Here is a 22,592-nt window from a genome sequence, read left to right as displayed (position 1 = left end):
CTGGTTTGATTAAATACCTACGTACGTAGGTACGTATCTATTTAAGTATGTTTATCGGTAGCCAAAACACCAGCTTTGCTTACTTTTTTTGTGACTAGGTCAAATATTGTCACTTGTACCCATAATATTAATAAATTTAATCAAGACTATGAAAATAGACTTGGCAGTCAGGGAATCAATATCTTGTTAACTACGATTTAACTAAACATTTGCCCCGACACCACAAAATCCCTCTTTCATTCAATAGAACACTACATTTCCGAGATTTCTGGAACTAAGCCAATTAAAGCTGCCAATCATAGCCCCGGTATGACAGCTCAGGTAGAAAATGGCTGATTCAGACCGAAGCAATCAATACTATCCCGGCAGAATTCAATTTCTGGGACACTAAGAGCTGGTACTCTGAGTGTGCACGTTTTGACTCGAGGCATTCTTAACTCGTAGCAATTTTAAAAGGGTTCCTTGACGTTTATTTTGCCGTCTTGAGTTTATAGCCGGGCCCTTTGACGTGCGACTTTGCGAGTAATTTGTTGGAATAAAATCACACCCTTCTAAAGGAGTTCTTCTAATTGAATGAAGTAACGGAGTTTATTTGTGAATATGCTGTTGTTGTTATTTCAAAAATATGTGTCTGTGTGAATGAGGCTTTTTTTATTTCAAAGTAGGTTTTGTAGCGATGGTTCTTAGACATGCTTTATCAAAATCGGTTCAGCCGTTTTTGAGATATTGAATTTTGAGATATTGAAAACGGCTGTACCTACGACAAGAAGCTACGAGTAAATTGAGAGAGCCAACACGATAAATACGAACTCTTCCAATAAAACACGATGGAAAACCATTATCCGCTACATCTGTTAGTCCAGTACAGTAGGACACAATATCTATACAGTCAAAGCGTCAAATATTATACATCGACCTTATGGTTAATGGCAAATTTAAAGATTCAGAACTCATACAGTAACACACACAAGTAAATATTTAACAGTGACGAATAAAATAACGCTCACTTAATTTCTTCTCTACCTTTTAGGCTGAATTACATTATTCTTTTTAAAAATTTAAGCAAATTATCTCATGTAAGCCGTTTGAGAAAAACTCTCTAAAAAAACATTTATTTAAAAACACGTACTAGCCATGTAAACTCAATAGAAGCTCAGAGCGTGCGTCGCAAATGTCATTGCGGTGCTCGTCACGAGTGAGCGTAATGAAATACATCAGATGAATCGGGATTCTAAGCACGCCTCTCCCCTTGTTGAGCATACCGTCAGTCTTGTACAGACAATACGAGCAGTGGTGCCAGCTCCTATAAACCTCTGTCAAAGTGTTAATATCAAAACCCGCTAATAGTTAAGGCAAGCCGAATTCGGCCCAACGATAGAGGAAGTAGAGCGGTGCAAATTTTGTACAGCGTTTCTCTAGAGGCATGCGGATGGACATGAGCGAATATACGAGTAAATCGTTGATCAAGGTGCCCTCTGTACAAGGTCCGGTTTTATAATGATTTGAACTCTTTAAAATCTCTATTTCTATTTCATCCATATCTTTATTTCAGTAGGTACCTATAGCAAATTTTTTTGACAAAAAATATTTATTCAGTCAGTCTCACGAGTAATGTATAAAGGCTGTTTAATGTTTCTTTTTTTTCAACATAATGGTAAAATTCGCGTGAAAATCAGATTAGCACTCGACAAGTTATTTCCTTTTCAATCAAAATTACATTAATATTTTTTCCAAACATGAATTTTAAGAAATAGAGAACTTATTCCAACGAATAAATAAATGAAATAGCAGCCTTTGGAGTGTTGAAACAAAATTGATAAACTGAATTAATATCATTAACAGCACTGAAACAGTGTTCAAGCTCCGAGAAATCGCTTTACTGCTTCAGTCTTTTTAGTAGCATAAAAGCATTTTACTAATGCATTTAAAGACTGTAGGTACAGTCACAATAACCTAACATAAAACCGACCCGATTTTTATCAAACGTAGCTAAAAACCAATCCATTCAGTACAAGTCCAGTTTCTGTCAGTCCTAAGTCCTTTTAGTACCTAACTAGAATAAAAGCATTTGCTAATGCATTTAAAGACTGTACGGTCGGCATCAAAAGGAGCTGCATACTTTTGTACTTTGGAGGTGGAGAATGCTCATAGAATACTGCCGAGCCGGTCTCAGCAGCATGCCCGACTCATCTGGGAGTTGCTCACCAGACGTCTAGGGACTAAACTCCACCCCCTGTGGAGTGTTGTACTCCAGATGCTCCGTGCTTACGATATACACTTTGCGTCTGGGTGATTTTTTGTATAGTGGTGTTATGTGTGAAATTTGGGGTGAGTTATTGTTTAAGTTGTGTCGTTTGTTTGTATAGAGTACCTGTCTGTGGAGAATGGGTTGGATGAGGAGATTATTGGTAGCACAGAGTTTTAGGTATTATCGAAGCTTTTGAGATTTTGTATGATGTGTTCTAGTAGGGAGTGGAAGGATTTCGAGGTGGTATTTGGTCAGGATATTGATTGAGTGATCCGCTTCTTTTGATGCGGATGCAAAAAACAAAAATGATGATTGTCGACCGAAGTCAAAACAATGCTCCACATATAACTATTGCAAATTGTGAAATTGTACAGTCATACATTTATTTGGGATCTCTCATCACAAATACTGGAGGTTCCGAAGACGAAATCAAGCGACGAATTGCCATAACAAGATCTGCGATGGAAAAGTTGACCAGGATATGGCGGGACAGGAATATCACTAAAACTACTAAAGTCCAACTAGTAAGATCTCTAGTGTTCCCCATATTTCTTTATGGTGCCGAAACGTGGACAGTCAAAAAAAGCGAGAGGCAAAGAATCGACGCTCTCAAGATGTGGTGTTGGAGACGTGAGCTTCGAGTGTCATGGACTCAGCACCGTACCAACTTGTCCATACTGGAAGAACTACAGGTGAAGGAGAGGCTATCATCCATAGTGAGATCTCGTATCCTCCGATATTTCGGACATGTGACTCGACGTGGGGAGCACTCTATAGAGCGAATAGTGGTGCAGGGAAGGGTAAATGGTAAAAGATCAAGAGGACGTTCTCCCATGCGCTGGACTGACCAGATAAAAGCCCTAACAAATACTCCTCTCAACACTTGCGCCAGAGAAGCGACAGCCAGGGAGAACTGGCGTAGAATTGTTCGACGTGCTACGTGACCACGACTGCTCTGCCAAGAGTATCCGACAACGAAGAAGAAGACTTTTGATGCTGACTGTACAGTCACAAAAATGTAACCAAATTAGAAAAATTGAATAACCCTCGACATTGTTTATTATTAAGGGCCTTCTGTATCGCCTTAGGTTTTACTCCTGTAATGATACTGCAAATAAATAAATAAATGCTCATTTCAAAGTTCAATATCTCAAAAACTGCTGAACCGATTTTTACCAAAAATAGCTAAGAATCACCTCAAAGAAACTCGCTTTCATGTAAAAAAACATCGCAACGAAATTAAATCATGAGTTTGAGAGATACGATGCCACATACAGACATTGACGTCAAACTTATAACACCCCTCTTTTTGCGTCCATTGTAAAAACCGAAAGATTTTTAAAAATTGCCATCTTTACATCAAGCCAAAATTGAAGTCAATGTCTCCAAAATTGATACATATAACCTCGTACGTTAACCTCACGCGACTCACATATTTTGAATGTTGTCTAATCCTCTATACAAATATATACCCTGAGCGCCTTTGATAATGTCGAGTTTACACAAAGTATAATCTAAATACAGCATTTTGCCGTCGTAAAATTTAATGTAAATAACGTTGCAAATTTATACAGTTGATATGCTCAATTACTCTCTTAGGCCCTTTTAATATAGGACCAAGTAAATGTTGCTTTTAAGCCGTTACGCTGGTGCGACGCAGGCATTATTTCTTTCTTTTATTTTGCAAACAGATTTGCTGAGGTTAGCCTCAGCTTAAATAAGTATTTTTTTCACAACTTGTTTTCAGTATTATTTTCAGTATTTTATTATTTTGCATTCCGGTGTTTTCAAGTTTATGATTTAACACTTATTAAGTAACAAGTTTTTGTTAAAAATCATTTTTAGTAGAAGCTTTTGTTGACTGTAATTTTTATTAACTGTATTTGCCACAGCATTTGCATTGTCATCCAAACTAGGTACATTTCCGTACTAAATTTCAAGTCGATACCATTAACCGTGGAGGAGTTCAGGAGTTCAGGAGTAATTACTAAGACAAATGAAAAGTATGTAAAGCGATACATTATGGCATAATAATAATGAAATTCAGGCAAACGACAGAGAGAACCAGTGCAGATATGGCGTACAGGGCATAGTATATCTATAAACCATAGGACGTGATATGAACACAACACAGTACAATCACTTCCATCAGTGGTATCACTTCGCGTCATCACATCACAAGACTTGTGAGTTTACCAACACAGTATGCGCTACAGCACTTATAATGTAGTATCAAGCGGGGTTATACCGTTACGAGAAAAATTATCCATGCAATAATACATTGTGAGCCTTGAATAATCCACCGGCCACCCCATGAGAGCTTGTTCGGTAGCCGTGTAATCCACATAATCACACTCAATATTCGTTCTCGTACTCATTAGTTGCAAGGGAACTCTCTTCAAAAAGATTTCAAAATACTTTTTGAAGATCTTTATGACTTGTATGGGTCAACAGGTGTTGCATATGCCGTCAAAATTTTATGACTTTATTTTCAACCGTTTGGCTGTAAAACCTGTGTGACAGACGACGACTAGATGAGCACACAAATTGCGGTAAAAAGGTTCCGTGTGGACTCTTGGGTACGCAACCCTAAAAACGACTGTTAAATAAACACAGTGTATGCCCAGCATAGTGAAGAGTGATTGAAGAAAGGGGAGGCCTTTGCCCAGCAGTGGGACATTTACAAGCTACAAAAAAAACAAAGGCAAAAGAAAACAAACTGGATGCATTTGACTAACTTCAAAAATGTTAAAGTTAGACAAGCTGTCTTTAAATTGGCTGTATCAAAGCTACCCATTTCGCATTTCATGGGGTTTTAATGGTCTGGCGATTAGCACTACGGCGCACATTTATGGTCTGCACATGGCTGATGGGCTGGACATGAGCCATTAATTTCTGGGCACGGATATGACGTACGTGTCTAGCCACTTCGATCCTTCAACACTATGAAATTAAATTAGGGTTACAAAGTATCACAAAATTAATATAGGTATAGTTGAACAAACTGATTTATGTTTATGTACCAGTACCACTACCATGAGTTAACAGTGACCGTACTCGATAGCGACGGCGTAAATTATTTGTAAAGGCGCTGTACAATTCCCCATACGAATAATTTACGCCGTCGCTATCGAGTACGGTCACTGTAAACTCATGGTAGTGGTACAGAGTGAAACCTTCTAATAATAAATTACCCTATGATTTCATTGATAAGAGTATGGATTGTCAACATGACATTGGTTAGCACAAAGATTACGTCCTGATACATAATTGAGTACGTGGTACATGAGTTATGTTCGACTGTACATATAGGGACGCAATACTTTTTACAGTGGTCACAGTGGTGGATCAAATACAAGTGCACATCCATGTATATTTTTTTTTTTTTTACCTAAGATGACGAAGTCTTTGACGCGGTACACGTAAAATATCGGATAAAGATAAATCGGACAACATTTGTTTGTAAGTTGCAGTTTCAAAATTTGTAAAGAATTTTTCGAACTTCGTGGTGTCAGTTTCAGGTCTAGCTAAAATTTGGCATAGTTATGTGAGTTCGGTGAGTGAATTCAGTGAAATTTAGCTGACGCAGAATTCTGTTCTGCGATTAATAACATCGACTTAAAACTTGGTACGAATATGTAATTTGTACGACAATTCTAGTATTTTTGTAAATAGATTTACAATATTATTAAATGATATCTATACATCACAAGTATTTAACACAACTTTATTTTTAACGCAGTAGGTTCGCTATTTAAAAGGATCGCTAATGCGGATCGGAATTATTTCCAAATATCCCTGTCCATGATATAATCATTAACTTTATAATACGCCTTAGATATTAATGTCTTCTTGACCATAGATCTGAATTTCGTATCCGTTTCATTTGTAATATTTTTTGGAATTTTATTATAAAAACGTAGCAACTACCCAGAAACGACTAAAAAGTCGTTTCGGTTTTAGCCAGTCTGTAAGATGGAACTTTAAGCTTCCCTGTGTTTCTAGTAGCCTTTCGCTTATCGACGTTAGTGGGAAAATCACATATGTTCTTCCTAACATACATAATTATTTCAAAAACATACAGCGACGGCATGGTTAGGATACCTGTTTCCTTAACAAAAGATCTTAAAGATTCACGCGTCTTCAATTTTTTTTTTCTTTTTTATCATTTTATTATAATTTTTCAATTATAAAAAAGGTATATTAGGTACAATAAAATTAAATAAACTAAAACTATAATAAATCTAAAAATGGACCCTGCGGCATGGTACCAAAGATGCTGGCAGCATTTCCCCGCTGGATCGCAAGACTGATGCGTTGAGCGAGGAAACTGCCAGCTCTTCGGTCTCCTGTGGTATCTCTGAGTGTCTTTGATAGATGTTTGAAGAGACTCAGAGCGCCAGGGCCCCAAATTATAAATTGCTCTCTTTTGTAAGTGTATCACTGACATGTCCTGAGTTACGGGATAGAATAACAGCACTAAAAAGTTAATTGACCCTTTTAATAAAAATGTGCATAAATGAGCGAATTCTCTGTTTATTGCTTAGTCGACACGCTCTCCGCCAGCAATTGACAGCAAACGCAATATATTAAAAACAAAAACACGCCGCACCGCCGGACATGTCATGGTCGGACCATGATAAATGGCATCTTTGTCTGATGCAGAAATGAAACTGCATTAATAAGGTTGCCTCGTTACTATTTAAAGGCATTTTGTCATTGATAATATTTAGTAATAATACCACACCATGATTTATCAACATTTTGATTAACTAACGAGAAATATAAACGTTAAATTACATAAGTCACTAGAGTGAAACAAAAAAATGTAGGTACAGTACAAATTTACAGTAGCTAACTAAGCGTAGATATAATGAATATTTTAAGCCCTAATTAAAACAAAACCGCAAGCTTGACAATGAGGGGAAAAAGCAATTTCTCCTCTCCATTACCACAACACACATTTTCTTTTTTCAAGTCACTCGAAGGCACTCGCAATTTTCTGGCCTAAAAAGTAACAAATGATACTGACAAAGTTGCAATGTTTTATGTTATAATTTTCATTCGTAACTGTCTACACTTACGGTTGAAAATATGGTAAAATCGTTCTCGAAAATGTATCTTTCTTAAACTGCAATGGCACTCGAGACTGTAGGCACTCAGACTGCGCGGTCTAGGAATTAATGCGGCGTATCTAAAACCTTGCACGCACCTCTCTTGTGCTGTTTTCCCTTTGTTTCCCAGAAAACAAAATGTATGTGGCTGCGAAGAGACTCTGCGTTTTTTCAGGCGGAACAAACCTATCAGCGTGCCGACAGTTTTTTTCAAAGGAATTTGCTACTATATCGAGATTCTATTGCAGAATATTTCACAAAGAAAAAAGTTTTTTTTTTCTGTATTGATCTGTTATCTGGCTGCTTTTCAATGATTACAGATTAATTTACCTAGGTACTTCTACACTACATGTAGTAATAAAGAGTCAGACTAAATAGACTGTACGTAAATACTTGTTAAGAAGATAAAATATTAAAATAGTATGTTCAAAACTTTGCCACGTTTCTTTTGATCTAATATAACTGACAATATTAAGTTTATTTTCAGTACAAGAATTTATTTCGCAAGCAAAAACCGCAAAATTGTGGGTGAATGTGAAGCGGGAATTGAGAATTATCTTCAAGCATTTGCCCCTAAACCTTTAATAATGCTATATTGGCTATAATTTATCACCAATAAAGAAAGAAAATCTTCGAAACATGACGAATGAAAATATTTGCCACGCCAGAAATTCCGTATAACGTGTGCTATTCAGTTTCACAAACGTAGATCGTTTTGGGTCATCTGAGTAATATCGCTTGCTCTTTCATCTGTTGATAAAAGAAAGAGTCAATTTGTTCTCGGACCTGAAGCCACCCGTGTCTTTGACATGAATAGGGACGCAGGTGAACGACTTAATGACACCCAAATATATAATATGTCATCATCGTTACCGAACATGAATAATGGAGGATGACGGTGAGAATTTGCTAAAAGCATCGAATCGGTAAATCGTATTCATTCTTCTTTTCATCTGAATAAAAATTGTTTTCGAGGAAGCAAATTTTAAAAGGAAATATATTTTGGTTACAAAGATATTTTGGGAAAACTTTTGATGAATGTAGGTGAGAGTGGGACTTTCGCACAGACGTTTAATCTTTAATTTTCTTTCTAAATAAAGATTTAACAACGTCTTTGAAGCGTAGCTGTACAATTGTCAATCGATCTCATCGGAAAAGTTATCAACTTTTAAGAGGTTCAAGAATAACGCCAAACATTTAACAGATCCTTGGAAAAGTTACGATTAAGTTTGACTTCATAACCATACATTGTATCTTCCCTTCTCCAATGATACGGATACCTACGACTTATTAAAATTTACGATCCACCAAAGCAAATATTGTTTCAGTCCCGATTTAGTACGGATAATTCCATTTCATCCGGTATCAATTTCATTAAAACACATATTCATAAAACCACACTTTATTTCGTTTATCGGTCGATGACCTCTTTTAAGTGTTTCAGCGCTTCGTCCAGTGCCTCGTATACTTCCTGGGTATCGGGTGGACAGACTTCTAGAGAGATCGTTGGACTCCTCATGGGTGATTTGTGGAGGAAGCTCTGGGTGAGAGGACAGAAGACGTCAGGATTCATGGAATCCGTCCTGGACTTGCCGGTCAAGTAGCTCATGGGTACTCCGATGAGGAGTACAGATATGACGCCAGCGAATGGGCAGTAGGTGAAGGAGATCCTGAAGAGAGACTGTAGCGGCTTTGTTGGTAATTGATTTCTGAAATGAAAAGTGAGTTAATATAAATTGGAGGCTGGGCGATCTTATTACAACCAGTTATTATTATCTGCGTTGTGGTTCAACGGTACAGTTTTGGACCTTCTTGGTAAACTTGTCCACGGGGATCCAAAATAATTATGTACAATACAATACAATACAATACAAAGACTCTTTATTGTACACCAGACATAGTAAGCGATACAGAAAACAGATACACAGAAAAAAATATTACAAGGTGAGCATACCTAATATGTACCTATGTGTGTGAAGGTTTCTTATTACATATAATTTTTTTTTACTTTTTGTTACTTCTGTTTGCAAGTTTGTACAATAATGTAGAACGAGGTGGTTAGGTTAGTAATGTAAGTTAAAATAAAATGAGTGATTCTCGCTAATAAATGTTACAGTTTGGCGAGTAACCCTTAGCGGCTGTTTCACCATCCATTGATTAGTGTTAACTGGCGGTTAGGTCTGATGCCGTCTCTATTTGTTTTGTCCGATTACACGGAGACGGCATCACATTTAACCGTCAGTTAACACTATTCAATGGATGGTGTGTTTTAAGTTAAATAAATAAATAAAAATAAAAATAAAAAGGTGCAATTGGCCCGTGGGTAAAACTGAATGAGGTATCAAAAACGTAATTTGACGTTTAACATAGTTGCCTCGCAACTAATAACCACTCATTATTGTGTTGTGTAATTGCTGGCTAAAATGTTAATTAAACCGCAAATTCTCATTGCATCGAACACGAGAACGCATTAAAATAAATGACACACCAACTAAACTGAGCAAATCAATCTTACTGTCCTACTCGTAAGTACTAGTATTTGTGAGTATGCTCACGAGCTGGATGGATTTCAATAAAATTAGATTATTATGTAAATTAGACATACTTATTATGAATGAATTTCAAAACAATACCCTTACATCGTAGGTACCTTACAGTACCTACCCTAATACCGTTCTGATAAGAATGACGAGAGAATTATTGTGTGTAACCTTCACGAACTGATGGACTGATGGTCCGGACTGATGAAAATTAAATATAGTAGTATTCAATAATACTCGTCAATCCATTTCGAATGACAGACTAGAAGAATGATTGGCTACTTTTCCCTAGGAGATTTACGTAAAACCCCAAAATCCCATTTTGCACAGTTGAAACGACATTTTCGTTCTTCATAAGTACGGTCAAGGAGCTTAACCACTGTTATTCATGGCCACGGTCATTGGCCACCATGGAACCATATCACAGTAAACGTCATAGTGACATCGCATTAATTAACAAGGAAAGTCGTAATGACTTTTCCTTTGAAAGGTTCCATGGAGGCCTATGAATTAAATTCCTTGACTGTACAACGTATTTAAATTAAAAAACGCGATCTATGGATTGGGAATTTAATAAAATCCCAGAATTTCAGTCCCACTGCCAGCGGATTAACACTAGTGTGATATATGTGAATCGAAACAGATCTTTTGTCATCATCATTTCGCCTATGTATATCATTTAAAATGTCTTAAATGTATTTTAAATGTCCGTAGGATGCCATAATATTAGTATATTACTTTTAATACAATTCATCCCAGCCTATATACGTCCTACTGCTGGGCACAGCCTCCTCTCACAATGAGAGGGCTTGGGCCATAATTTCCACGCGAATCCAGTGCGGATTGGGAACTTCACACATAACATTAAATTTCCTTCACCGTAAAGCTCGTGATTCAAATGTAATTTCGCACATGAAATTCGAAAAACTCAGAGGTGCGAGCCGGGGTTTGAACCTACGATCCTCTACTTGAGAGGCCATAGGTCAAAACACCAAGGCCACCACGGCTCTTTGATACTACTGTGTAAAATAACGTAGAAAATGTATGTGTTATTTCGTATGTTCTAGGTATTTGTATGTCACGTATGACCGCAGGAAACGTTGCTAAGTGCTGTCATTATAATAATGATCAATTATACTGCTGATTGTGGCTGTGACATAGTGATATACCTACGACTAGGTCGTTTTAAAATGAATGCAGTGAAATAAACTGAAGTTATAACATTAAACTAAAATGCGATTATCAATCCTATCATTTGTCGTAGTACATACCTACCTCATAGTTCATGGCATTTGTGTTTAATTCTATTTCGTAAGCAGTCCATCAAACCTTACAACAGACACCTCAGATATTTTTTTTACCCTAACGCTACGCGAAATTACCCTAAATTAGGCACATTTTTTTACCCTACATTTTTTTTAAATTAAAACAAAGCAAATAAATGCGATTTATTAATAAACTAATAGCGGAACTACTACACCGTTTCGAAACATTCTTGGAATGCATCCATAATAGTCTTGGCTTCTATGTCATCTGCAGTATTTTTTTCTTGAAATTGTACATTTTATTCGAAAACTTTTACCCTAAATAATTTTCTACACTAAAAAATACCCTAAACGCGTGAAATACCCTAAATTTAGGGTAATATACCCTAAGGTCGGGACACTGCCTTACAATACAATACAAGGTATTCGCTCGCGTAAACCATTGGGCCTAGCATTTGAATTGAAATCACCAGATTTCGCAAATTGTCGTTAGAGCTCTCATAAATATGACAACGTGCATAACGTTTCACTAATGTCACTAATCCTACCAGTTAATTTTCTTCTCTTAATTAGTTGTCTTTTAAAGTTAAAACATTCAACTTCATTGTAGTAAAGCAGTTTCTCTCGTACGAAACAAAAACAAAAGTAAATAACTCCGTAACCCACCAAAACTACCTAACTGATTCAACAATGTCGTAACCCTTGTAAAGACCCCTCGACTACAATAATAACCGCTTGAATGCTTTATATTTCCCTATCCAGTGACTTTCAAACTAAAGAAAGCATCTCGGGCAATAAATCCTGAATGCAAAAGTCATTTGGAACTGCAAGAAAAAGATTCCAAGAACAAAAGCCATAAAACCGCGCGAATCGAGTAATAGTAATATAGGGAAAAGTTTTAATAAGGGGAAATAAAAGTGTGCTTCGATACCAAACTTGGTACCGAGATTAAAACTCCGACTGCCCCGCGTTGCGTCAACCTATTAGTAGTGAGATTTTATTTACCACTGTTTATTAGCTAAGGCAAACCTAAGAAATATAAAAAATAAGCAAGTGTAATAGTATACCAATAAATAAATAAAAATTAAAAAGTAAAGGGGATGCGGCATACACCATCCCCTTACTCTCTCAACTGTGGTCAACTGTGATACAATTTTTACTAGTATTTGGAGTATTGGGACACTTACAAACGCAGGAAATAATTGTAGATAGGGACAAAGACAAGGAATAGGGCAAGCAAGGGCAGCCATAAGGATATCACGTAACACTACTTGTGTAATAAATAGCATCTATGTATACTAGTAGGTACGATTACATATAATGCTCATGCTTATTATTGGCACTCCGAAAATCATTTCAATAGCCCAGCACTTGAACATTGATACGAGTAGGCATGCCAGCCTATTGTTTATGCACAATTTATTTTCCCTTTTTACATTTTAGCCATTGTCATTTGTTGTTCGTTTTTTATGGCGTGAAATAAATGTATTTGTTTTTTATGGCGTGAAATAAATGTATTTTCTTTCTTTCTTTCTTTCTTTCTTTCTTTCTTTCTTTCTTTCTTTCCTTATTTATTTAATTATTTTTCGTTTACTTATAATTGATTCTACCTATTTCAATTCATTTACCTATTTATTTGTGTAGGGGTAGTCGTTAATTTAGTATACTCGTATTGTCTCGTATCTATGTATCATTTTGGCAGAAAATCAGCGCTGCAGGCGTCTAACGCCTCAGCATAATACTGAGACTGCGGCCGTTTCACTTTGGATAGACTTCCAGAATGTGTATTATAATATATTATCTTCATGTTTGTAATTTTTTTATTTGTTTGTCTTTTGTGAGAGTGAATAAATGTTTTTTTCTTTCTTTCCTACCTACTATTTAGAGAACCAAAACGTTAACTTTAATACTTACACAGCACTGGGCAAACTGCTACTTATATTGCTGAAAGCGTGTGTAAAGTTGGCTTTTCCGCACCCTGTAGTAGCTAGATGCTTCCCCTGAAAGGTCAACGCTCCCGTGGCAAGGGCATTTTCTGCCCCTATGAGGAGCCAACCGCAGAGTAGCAAACTCAGCAGGCAGCCGCTTAGCGCGCCCTGAAATTGGCATAAACAACAGCTTTAGAGTTTTCGGGAGCAAGCATAGTCGGTGTTATATGCAGTACCTACATTTCTGTACAATATCGTGTTAAAGCCAAGTTTAGACCGACAAAAAAAATCGTACAAGTTAAATAACAATGCGGCGCTCGATTAACGACTTCATACTCCTTCACTTTTCCATTCTAAACAGACAGAAAGCGGTTCAGAGTTCCGCCTTGAGAGTTCTTTGTAGGTAATGTTCCGAGCCCTTAACTTAGTTTAGCCCTGCAAGAAAAATCGTGCAATTTGCATTACATTGGGGCCAGAACAACTCTTTGGCTTTACGGCCTCGCAATCTAAAGCAACTTGCACGATTTGTCTTTCAGGTGTAAACCGGGCTTAACGCACACATTGACCGCCGCTGTCTTCTACTTCCAAAGAACGTGGAAGTCATAACACCTGAACGCGCTTTGTCTGCGTACGCTCTTAAGCTATGCAAGAAATATTACATTGCGGCCCGCACGGATAAGGATTTATAAATGATCGATCATCGACATCAGAGCAAGTCGCACGATATCGATATATCAAAACAATGAATACCAGAAAAACTGATAGCGGCTCAAAAAAACTTCGTTGGGAAGTCATTAGCACTTTCGTGATGATAATATTAAATTGGACTTATTATTAAGTCTCCACTGTCATTCTAGCCGTCGCTAGCCTGTCCATCCGTCTGTTACAGAGCTGTAGGTATCGTTTACTCACTCAAGAAAAGACTCTACAGAAAAAGCAGTCTTAATTCTTTCTTTTTAAGGCCGCAAACTGGACACCAGGGAGCAACGGGGCAGGCAGCGGTAACTCTGTTCATTGCGTGTGCTACCAGGTAGGTATGCAATGCGTTTCGGGCGCGCAATGAACAAAAAACACGCTCTCTGCTTCGCTGCCCGCCCCGCTTTCCGCTGGTGTCCACTCCGCAACCTCAAATAGACCCCGGTTAATACAGTTCAGCGCACAATTTCAAAAGTCACATAGCATTTCAAAAGACGATAAACTTTGATATTAAAGAGATTCGTGTACACTGTGTAAGTGTAACTACCTAATATATTTAACATTTACTTACCTATAATATACCTAAATAATATAATTATAGTTCCTATTGTAACACATACTTTGATATATCATCGAGAAACAATGCCTAAGAGCCTCCTATTGTGAGCTGGCACTATTAATCACAGAATCTGATGAAGTTTACTCGAAGCATAATATATGGATGGAACTAAACGTATAATTATGATTGTTTTTTTGGGAGTCTTTTTGTATTTTTTATTTCAACTCCAAATTTGTTACTTTTACGGGTATCCCGTGAAACCATATCGAAAATACAAACTGAGACATGGATGCACAGATAAACCAGAAAAAGAGACCAGCGCTGGGAATCGAACCCAGGTCCTCAGCAATCCATGCTGCGTGCTATAACCCCTACACCACCTACCACCACGCTAGCTATCAGTTTGTATTTTCGATATGCTAAACGTATAAATCGCTAAGAAAGTGAGAAGAAAATGTGGAATACCTATTATCATAAATGAAAACACCGAGGTACTATTTAGTTACTTATCTACTTTTCGTCTTCACCCTTTTAAGTTTTTTGTAAATTCAAAATCTTGCTCGATACTTTCACCATAAAAAGCAGGTATAATTAGCTTAGAAATTGCTGAAAATTAATCATAATAGGTAGGTAATGTATTTCCAAGTACAAATAACAATATTGTTAGTCAGATATTATATCATTTATAATTTAATGTCCCGTAACAGGTAAGCCATCAAAACCTATCCCAAATGAATTCAAAATCTTCGACATGTAAACAATTTTAAGGGCACTTTAATATTATAACTTATTTATAGTGCTGCCATCTTTCCGCAAAACTTGAAACTTTTTTAGAGTGCTGCTAGCTAACTGTCTGTCTCCGTGAATAGGAAGGAAGGGAACCATAACTACAATTTTGCTCGACGCCTACAAGGATGATCCCACGTTCGTTGAGTTTAATGCATGACTACATAGTTCTAGCGTTCTCCGAGAGATGGCGTTGATCTTAATCAAACTTATTATTTTATTTACTGAGTGAACAGCACTACAGGGGGTTGACTGTTGGAGTGTTTCAATAAAGTGTAACTGTTTTGACAAAAATATTTTGAAGTTAGCAATAGTAAAATTCGAGTATTTTTTTTTACTTACAGAACAATTAGCCCTGGAAAACACGATTCCCAGTGTAAATAGACCCAGTAGAGTGCCGGCTGTCACACCTGTGACTCCTGATGCCACATGCTGCAAACGGTCCAATTCTTTTGAACACCACACTACACCGGCACAGTAGGCACCCACTAAAATGCAGAGTAGCTGGAATAACACAATATTTTTTTTTTTTTTTTATTTGACTGGATGGAAAACGAGCATATGGGTCTCCTGATGGTAAGAGATCACCACCGCCCATAAACATCTGCAACACCAGGGGTATTGCAGACGCGTTGCCAACCTAGAGGCCTAAGATGGGATGCCTCACGTGCCAGTAATTTCACCGGCTGTCTTACTCTCCACGCCGAAACACAACAGTGCAAGCACTGCTGCTTCACGGCAGGATTAGCGAGCAAGATGGTGGTAGCAATCCGGGCGGACCTTGCACAAGGTCCTACCACCTGCAAAGACTATCGCGGCCATTACTAATTTTATGTTTTTTTTGTTTAGTCTCGTCTGTGGTCTCGTGATCATTGCGCATGCAACTGTGCCAAAATATCGAGCTGCTCTAAAATCAAGGTACGCGGAACCAAACCCGAATTCAATTCATAAAATTAGCTGGAATAAATCAAAACAATAAAAAAGTGAAGTGCTTAATCGAGGTACCCTAAGGCTGCGTTTCCACCAATAACGAGCGAGGATGTATTGCGATGAAAGTGATTTTCATAAACCAATAGAAACACTTCATTTACCAATCCTCAGCACATCTCTGGTGAAAACAGCTGAGCGGAGCGAGGCGAGGTAAATGAAGCGTTTCTATTGGTTCATGAAAAACACATTCCTCGCACACATCCTCGCACATCTCTGGTTGAAACGGAGCTTAAAGAGGTAGTTTTATAGTTCCGTAGTCAATAAGGAACATGTCCGTAATGTCAAACCGTGGTAGGTATAGGCAGGTATTCTGAATATCATACAAACATACTACTCCACCATGTTACTCAAATATTTAGATATTTTTTTTGTAAATTCCCTTGCGAAGTTGTATTTAGTAACCCTGCTTCAGTTACCTTCTATTGGCTTTTTTTAACGCCCGTTTAGGTTTTTTTTGTTTTAATTTTTAACCCCCAACGCAAAAAGAGGGGTGTTATAAGTTTGACCGCTGTGTGTCTTTCTATCTGTGTGTCTGTCTGTAGCACCGTAGCTCTTAAACGGGTGGACCGATTTGAATGCGGTTTTTTTCATTTGAAATCAGGTGTTCTAGCGATGGTTCTTAGTCTTCTTAGACATGTTTCATCAAAATCAAGTTAGTGACAAAGTCGGGGATTTTCCTACTTTTTGTTGTTTAGGTTATGTTTAGTTAGCAACTACGTACCTTCATAATTTTACAACACGAGAGTTCACTTGTATTTTGTGGCATCCATGGTCTTATACATTCTTCAAATAACACTCCAGATACTGAATTGATTATAGAGGCTATACATCTGAAACACGTGTGGTTTTTTGTTTTAAAATAAAGTAATAATGAATTAGCATTAGAAATATTCAAAATATTCTCACCCTGTAGTTGCACTGAAAATTGCAATTATGAAAATACCGCATATTCCGGGAAACATGACTGACAAGCTGTTTAAAAATTGTGGCACCAACTGAAACGAATAAATGTTAATACATAGAATTCTTGAAAGATTTGAAGTAGTTTGAAGCATAAATAAAAGCAAACCATATAAATTATTATGTGCTAGCACCCTAAAAGTGAGTTGTTTATTGCAGGAACGTTGAGTATTCAATTACAATATCTTTACCCGCGGCATGTCAATATGTTATGGTCAACGTTGAGCACCTTTGTCATAGGATTTGACTACCAAAAAGATTAATTACATTGTTATAGACTATTATCCTCCTGAGACCCGAAGTAAAATTTCTGTTTTCACAATTTGAACCGAACATCAATCAAGTAAAGTTCAAATTATTACTTTTTGTACCGTGGGACCCAGGAGGTTAAATTATAAAATCGGGGTACGTACTTGTTCATGCCTTTTAATCTGTCCTGACATTAGAGGATCGCAACCAGCAAACCACGCGTACAGAGCCAATCCAAGCAGACAGGACAGCAGCTTCATTAAAATGACTCCTATGCATGAAATCGCCAAGCATATCCTCGCCTTAGAGATCGTTGGTACAGCAAGAAGTTTTTGCAGAGAAGATTGACTGAGAGCTACCTTCCATAGCCAATTTGTACTTATAGCTAGTGTCACAGCGAAGAACGACGTGTGGTGCGCTAGTTCAGGGTCTGGACTGGGAAAAAAATAGGGATAAGTAAGAATAAAATAATAAAGGAGCGGCCACACCACTGCTTAAGAAACGGTGACGGTACGGAATCGCAGTGACGCATCGTATGCGCACCGTTTTTATCGCATGCCCTCTGTGCAAGTATTTTGGATGGCGAACAATTTTTTGAATTTTCATCCTCTTTGTCGGTGGCTGATTGGCGCAAGTCCTTTGCCGCGCGTAAAAAAGGCGGCTGTCAGTCACACTTCAAAAAAGCTCTCGGCGACATATATTGGTCGTCGCGCTGTCATCGTTCATCCACCATTACCTCTCATATTTCGTTTTCTAGAATTTTTTTACCGTACAACGGCAAAAACTACTAGACACTGGCAAAATTGTCCTCTGATGGACAGAGCCATATTTTTTTAAAGAAACAACAACAACAACGACATATATTGGTGCCTTTGTGCTCGGTTTTGTAAAATAAATAATAATTATGATTAAAGACATTGTAAATATTTTTGTGTGTAAATAATAACAAACTTTATACGCCCTAAAACTAGCTAGTGAAGTGGCGGTGCGGACTTTAGCGAGCGCCATACATCGAAGTCGGCTTCATTCAGGTATGTTATTCATGAATTGTTCTCTAGACATAATGCTACACAGAAGGGCAAATAAGCCACGGCCTTGGTAACACTCACTGTTCGAAGGTTTAATTTAACACCCTCCACACCGCTGCTTAAAATACGCAGACGGTGCCGAATCGCAGTGACGTGCCGTAAACGTCACGACTTTTGGTAAAGAGCATGCGGTAAAGTCCTGACGTCTACAGCACGTCACTGTGATTCCGCACGGTTTGCGTATTTTAAGCAGCGGTGTGGGAAGCATGCAAAAAAAGCTGTGCGCATACGATGCCTCATTGCGATTCCGTACCGTCACCGTTTTTTGAGCAGCGGTATGGCCGCTCCTTTATACCGTCATTCCCGATGATTTAGCTAATAGTCCATCAGATGGTGCTGTCTTTATTTTAGAATTTTCTTAAGCCATGGGTAGACGCTAATCTAGCAATGGTGCATTGAATCCTAATTTTCGCATGAGATTAAATAAAAACTAACTACTAAAATCTATAAAAAAACGTGAAAATATGTGCTTATCCCAGGTCCAGGTGAGATTGGTGACATGTAACCTATCCTTACCTTATTGCTTATGCAACACAGTACTCTGGGGCATCAGAGCAGAGGCGTCTTTACCTATAGTGCAGGGTGTGCGTTGCACACGGGCGCTACATTACATGGGCTAAAGACGCCGCTGCATCAGAGTATCTACTGTGTAAGCAAAGGCGAGAAGCAAATTGAAGAAAACGTATATATACTTAAGTAAACCACAAAGGGCTCTTTTAATTGACACTTTTTTATACTACGATCGTTTTCGAAAAAACTGTCAGTGCCAAGAATTATGAGCCGCAAGAAACTAAGCAGAAAGGATTTTTTTAGAACAATAAGTACGTGAATCAATACTAACTTTAAATCAAGCAAAACAAAGTAAATTAAAACGAGAGAGACATCAACTAATACAACAACTTACTCATATAAGACCAGCCGTTCCCCATGGCTCGCGATCTCCCACATTCTCTTGAACCCCATAGGAAGCAATGCAAGGCCGGTCGGAAGGGCTGTTCCGACCAACGACAAGAAAAACGTCAGCATTCCAATACTGACAATGGCCTGCAACCCGCCAACTGCTGTGAATGTTGCACAAACTACACATATCACAGCAGTCACACGACCTGCTAGAGGTTCCGTAACTGAAATAATAAGAAAAAAAAAAACAAAATTAGAGAAGCAAAGAAAGAATATAAAGAAGAATTCAGTATGAAATTAAAGTCTTAGGGTGGCCGCATAATTAAATGGTTTAACTTGTCGAAGTCGAGGATACTCAAGGATGTTCTACAACAAGTTTGCCGCCACGCAGTCTCCACTCAAGAATTACTTATCCTATTGGCTATCGCTATCTATATAACAGTTCTGTAGTAAATTGTATGTTTTTCGCCGTATTTAAATGGTGATATGAGAAACGTTGCCTGTTTTTCCACAGTTAAGTAATTGAGACGTAAACGCGACCGTGTTACAGACTCTTTGTGATAAAGAATTACACACAGTTCGATTTCACTTGTTTATTTACTGATAGACTAAATAGTAGAAGCTCTCATTGAAATAACATAATCAAATGGGCTGTTTGTAGTGTTAAGAACTAGTGACGAATATAATTACTACTATTTATTGCCAGTTAGTGGCAAATTTAAGCATGTCCCAGTAGTTTGAATTTCATACCTATGATTTGAAATAACCTAGTGTACAGTCGAGGACTTTAATTCATGGGCCACCATGGAACCTTTTCAAAGGAAAAGTCATTACGACTTTCCTTGTTAATTAATGCGATGTCACTATGACGTTTACTGTGAAATGGTTCCATGGTGGCCAATGAATTAAACTATTGACCGTGCCTACTCTTATCTCAAAAATAACTTACCTAATCTAAATGCCAGCAGCGGCACGTAAGGTACTATTGGTAAAAGCATTAATTTGCTGACAACGAATAATACGGCGGCAATCGTTCTCGTATGAGTCGAAAATCTTATTTCCAAATACTCGAAACTTGATGATAGCTGCAGTTTGTGGAAAACTGAAATTCAATTTAAAAAATATATTCAAAATAAAGACGTTACTGGTGGTAAAATTAAAACAAACATGTAAGTAGGTACTTAAGAAAAAACGGGACTTTGGATGAAATAAGAATATTGCTCTTTACAGCGGTAATGCGATGTAATAATAAGACACACCAATGCCCGAAAGACGACACCCTGCTGTCATCGCTATTGCTAATGGCATAAGATTGAAGATGCCAAATATTGGAACAGTGACGAGCACTCGTACGTTTACCTTACTTAGCAAAATATTTCGATCTTTCATGCGTATTGCGAAACTGAAGTGGCAGTGGGCGGGGCACATTACTCTCAGACTTTTTTTTTATTCGACTGGATCACCACCGCCCATAGACACCTGCAACACCAGGGGGATTGCAGATGCGTTGCTAACCTAGAGGCCTAAGATGGGATACCTCAAGTGCCAGTAATTTCACCGGCTGTCTTACTCTTCACGCCGAAACGCAACAGTGCAAACACTGCTGCTTTACGGCAGGATTAGCGAGCAAGATGGTGGTAGCAATCTGGACGGACCTTGCACAAGGTCCTACCACCTGATGGCCGATAGCATCAGAAGGTTATCGAATGGCGTCCGCGGACCGGGAGACGAGCTGTCGGTAGGCCTCCAACAAGATGGAGCGACGACTTGGTTAAGATCGCGGGATCGCGGTGGATGCGGAAAGCACAAGACCAGCCTGAGCCTTGGGGGAGGCCTATGTCCAGCAGTGGACGTCTTTTGGCTGACATGATGATGATGAGTATTGTTTAAAAAAACGATTCAGAATTATTCAATAAATTCATTGATAGATAAGATTGGAACGTTAGGTGACTGGTCACTGTCACATTCTCATGAAAGCTAGGAGATCCCTTAAACCAAATATTGTTGTAAGCAATAACCCTAGAGAAAGAGACAATACTAACACAGACATCACGTTTACCTGGTAAATAAATGACAGCCGTAAGGAAAGTGACTAAGATAAGGGACAAAGCTGATGCCCAGTATTGTGTGCCTCTTAAATATATCTCAACAGGCACGCCGAGTAACGTGATACTAGTTAGATGGCTGAAATAAGAAAAAAAACTGTGCTGTGTATGACATAATAATATTATATTACTTACAGAAGTGTCGAGTATTACTTGGTCAAAATATTGATAAATGAAAACATGACGTACCAAGAAAAGATTAACGACAGAATTTGTAAATTTTAAGTGAGTCAATACGCGAACTTAAATAAAATTTTACTTAAATTAGGTTGGTATTTTATTTAAAAATTCAGCAAATTTATTACACTTAACGATAAAGTGTCTCCTGAGTTGTCTTTATTTTATAACTATTATAATGGTAAACTGTGGATAATTTAAACATAGAATTGTTGTTGTTGCTATATTTAATGAACTACAGGCCATTAGTAAATAAAGAAAACATGAAACATATATTTTTATTCATATTGAGGATTAACTATAATGTTTGTACTTACCTGGCAATGAGAGCTAATGAAATATTGAAGATCGACATGTTTTTGCCGCCAAAAAGAAACCCGGCCACAGTACTATACTTTCTATTAATAACATTGAAATATAATATGATCGCCACAATAACACCCACAATAATACCGAAAAGGCAATATTCCGCTACGTTAAAATAAATAGGAGAAGCTAAAGTGCTATTTTTCATTTTTGCGACAAATACTAGGAATTTAAACACAAACGTGTCTCTTGCAAAACGTTCAGGTACAAACAGTTATCAGCGCTTCTCTTACAATACCTAATAAAACAGATATAACAGATAAAAGTGGATTTCTCTTCAATCTCATAGCAAATAGAGTTCATTATGTTGTTTATACTATGTGCCAAAAATAAACTAGATGTTATAGTGACCCGCTGTGAAAAAGAAGATAACGAAATTTTAATTAATAGCAGAGGACATTGTTTCAGACTAAAGAAACCTTAAGTCCAGTTTATTGGTAAATGTGTAAATAAGAGGAATAATAAGTATACAGGAAATCAATTTTGATCTACGGGTATGGGTTAAATGAACTATGGCTGACAAAGAAATACAAATCACAATTTTCAGATAAAATAATGTAAGCAAATAGTACTATCTTAGTAGATATAAAGCTTGTAAGACGTTCTTATTCTACGGTAGTT

General features: G+C 37.6%; 1 protein-coding gene across 1 annotated transcript; it reads right to left on the bottom strand.

The window, feature by feature from the left end:
- Nucleotides 1–8,748: 8,748 nt before the first annotated feature.
- On the bottom strand, nt 8,749–22,167 carry LOC141430624 (sodium-coupled monocarboxylate transporter 2-like). The gene is made up of 10 exons (XM_074091424.1): nt 21,923–22,167; nt 21,383–21,507; nt 20,273–20,425; nt 19,328–19,547; nt 17,500–17,770; nt 17,033–17,121; nt 16,848–16,956; nt 15,479–15,640; nt 13,082–13,263; nt 8,749–9,071 (listed from the first exon to the last, which is right to left on the bottom strand). Exons 1-10 carry the CDS (start codon nt 22,117–22,119, stop codon nt 8,774–8,776), a joined length of 1,806 nt encoding a protein of 601 aa, XP_073947525.1. The 5' UTR covers nt 22,120–22,167; the 3' UTR covers nt 8,749–8,773.
- Nucleotides 22,168–22,592: the final 425 nt, after the last annotated feature.

Source organism: Choristoneura fumiferana, chromosome 8 (assembly GCF_025370935.1).
Source record: "Choristoneura fumiferana chromosome 8, NRCan_CFum_1, whole genome shotgun sequence".
Lineage (NCBI taxonomy): Eukaryota > Metazoa > Arthropoda > Insecta > Lepidoptera > Tortricidae > Choristoneura > Choristoneura fumiferana.
This window is presented reverse-complemented; position numbering and strand designations above follow the sequence as displayed.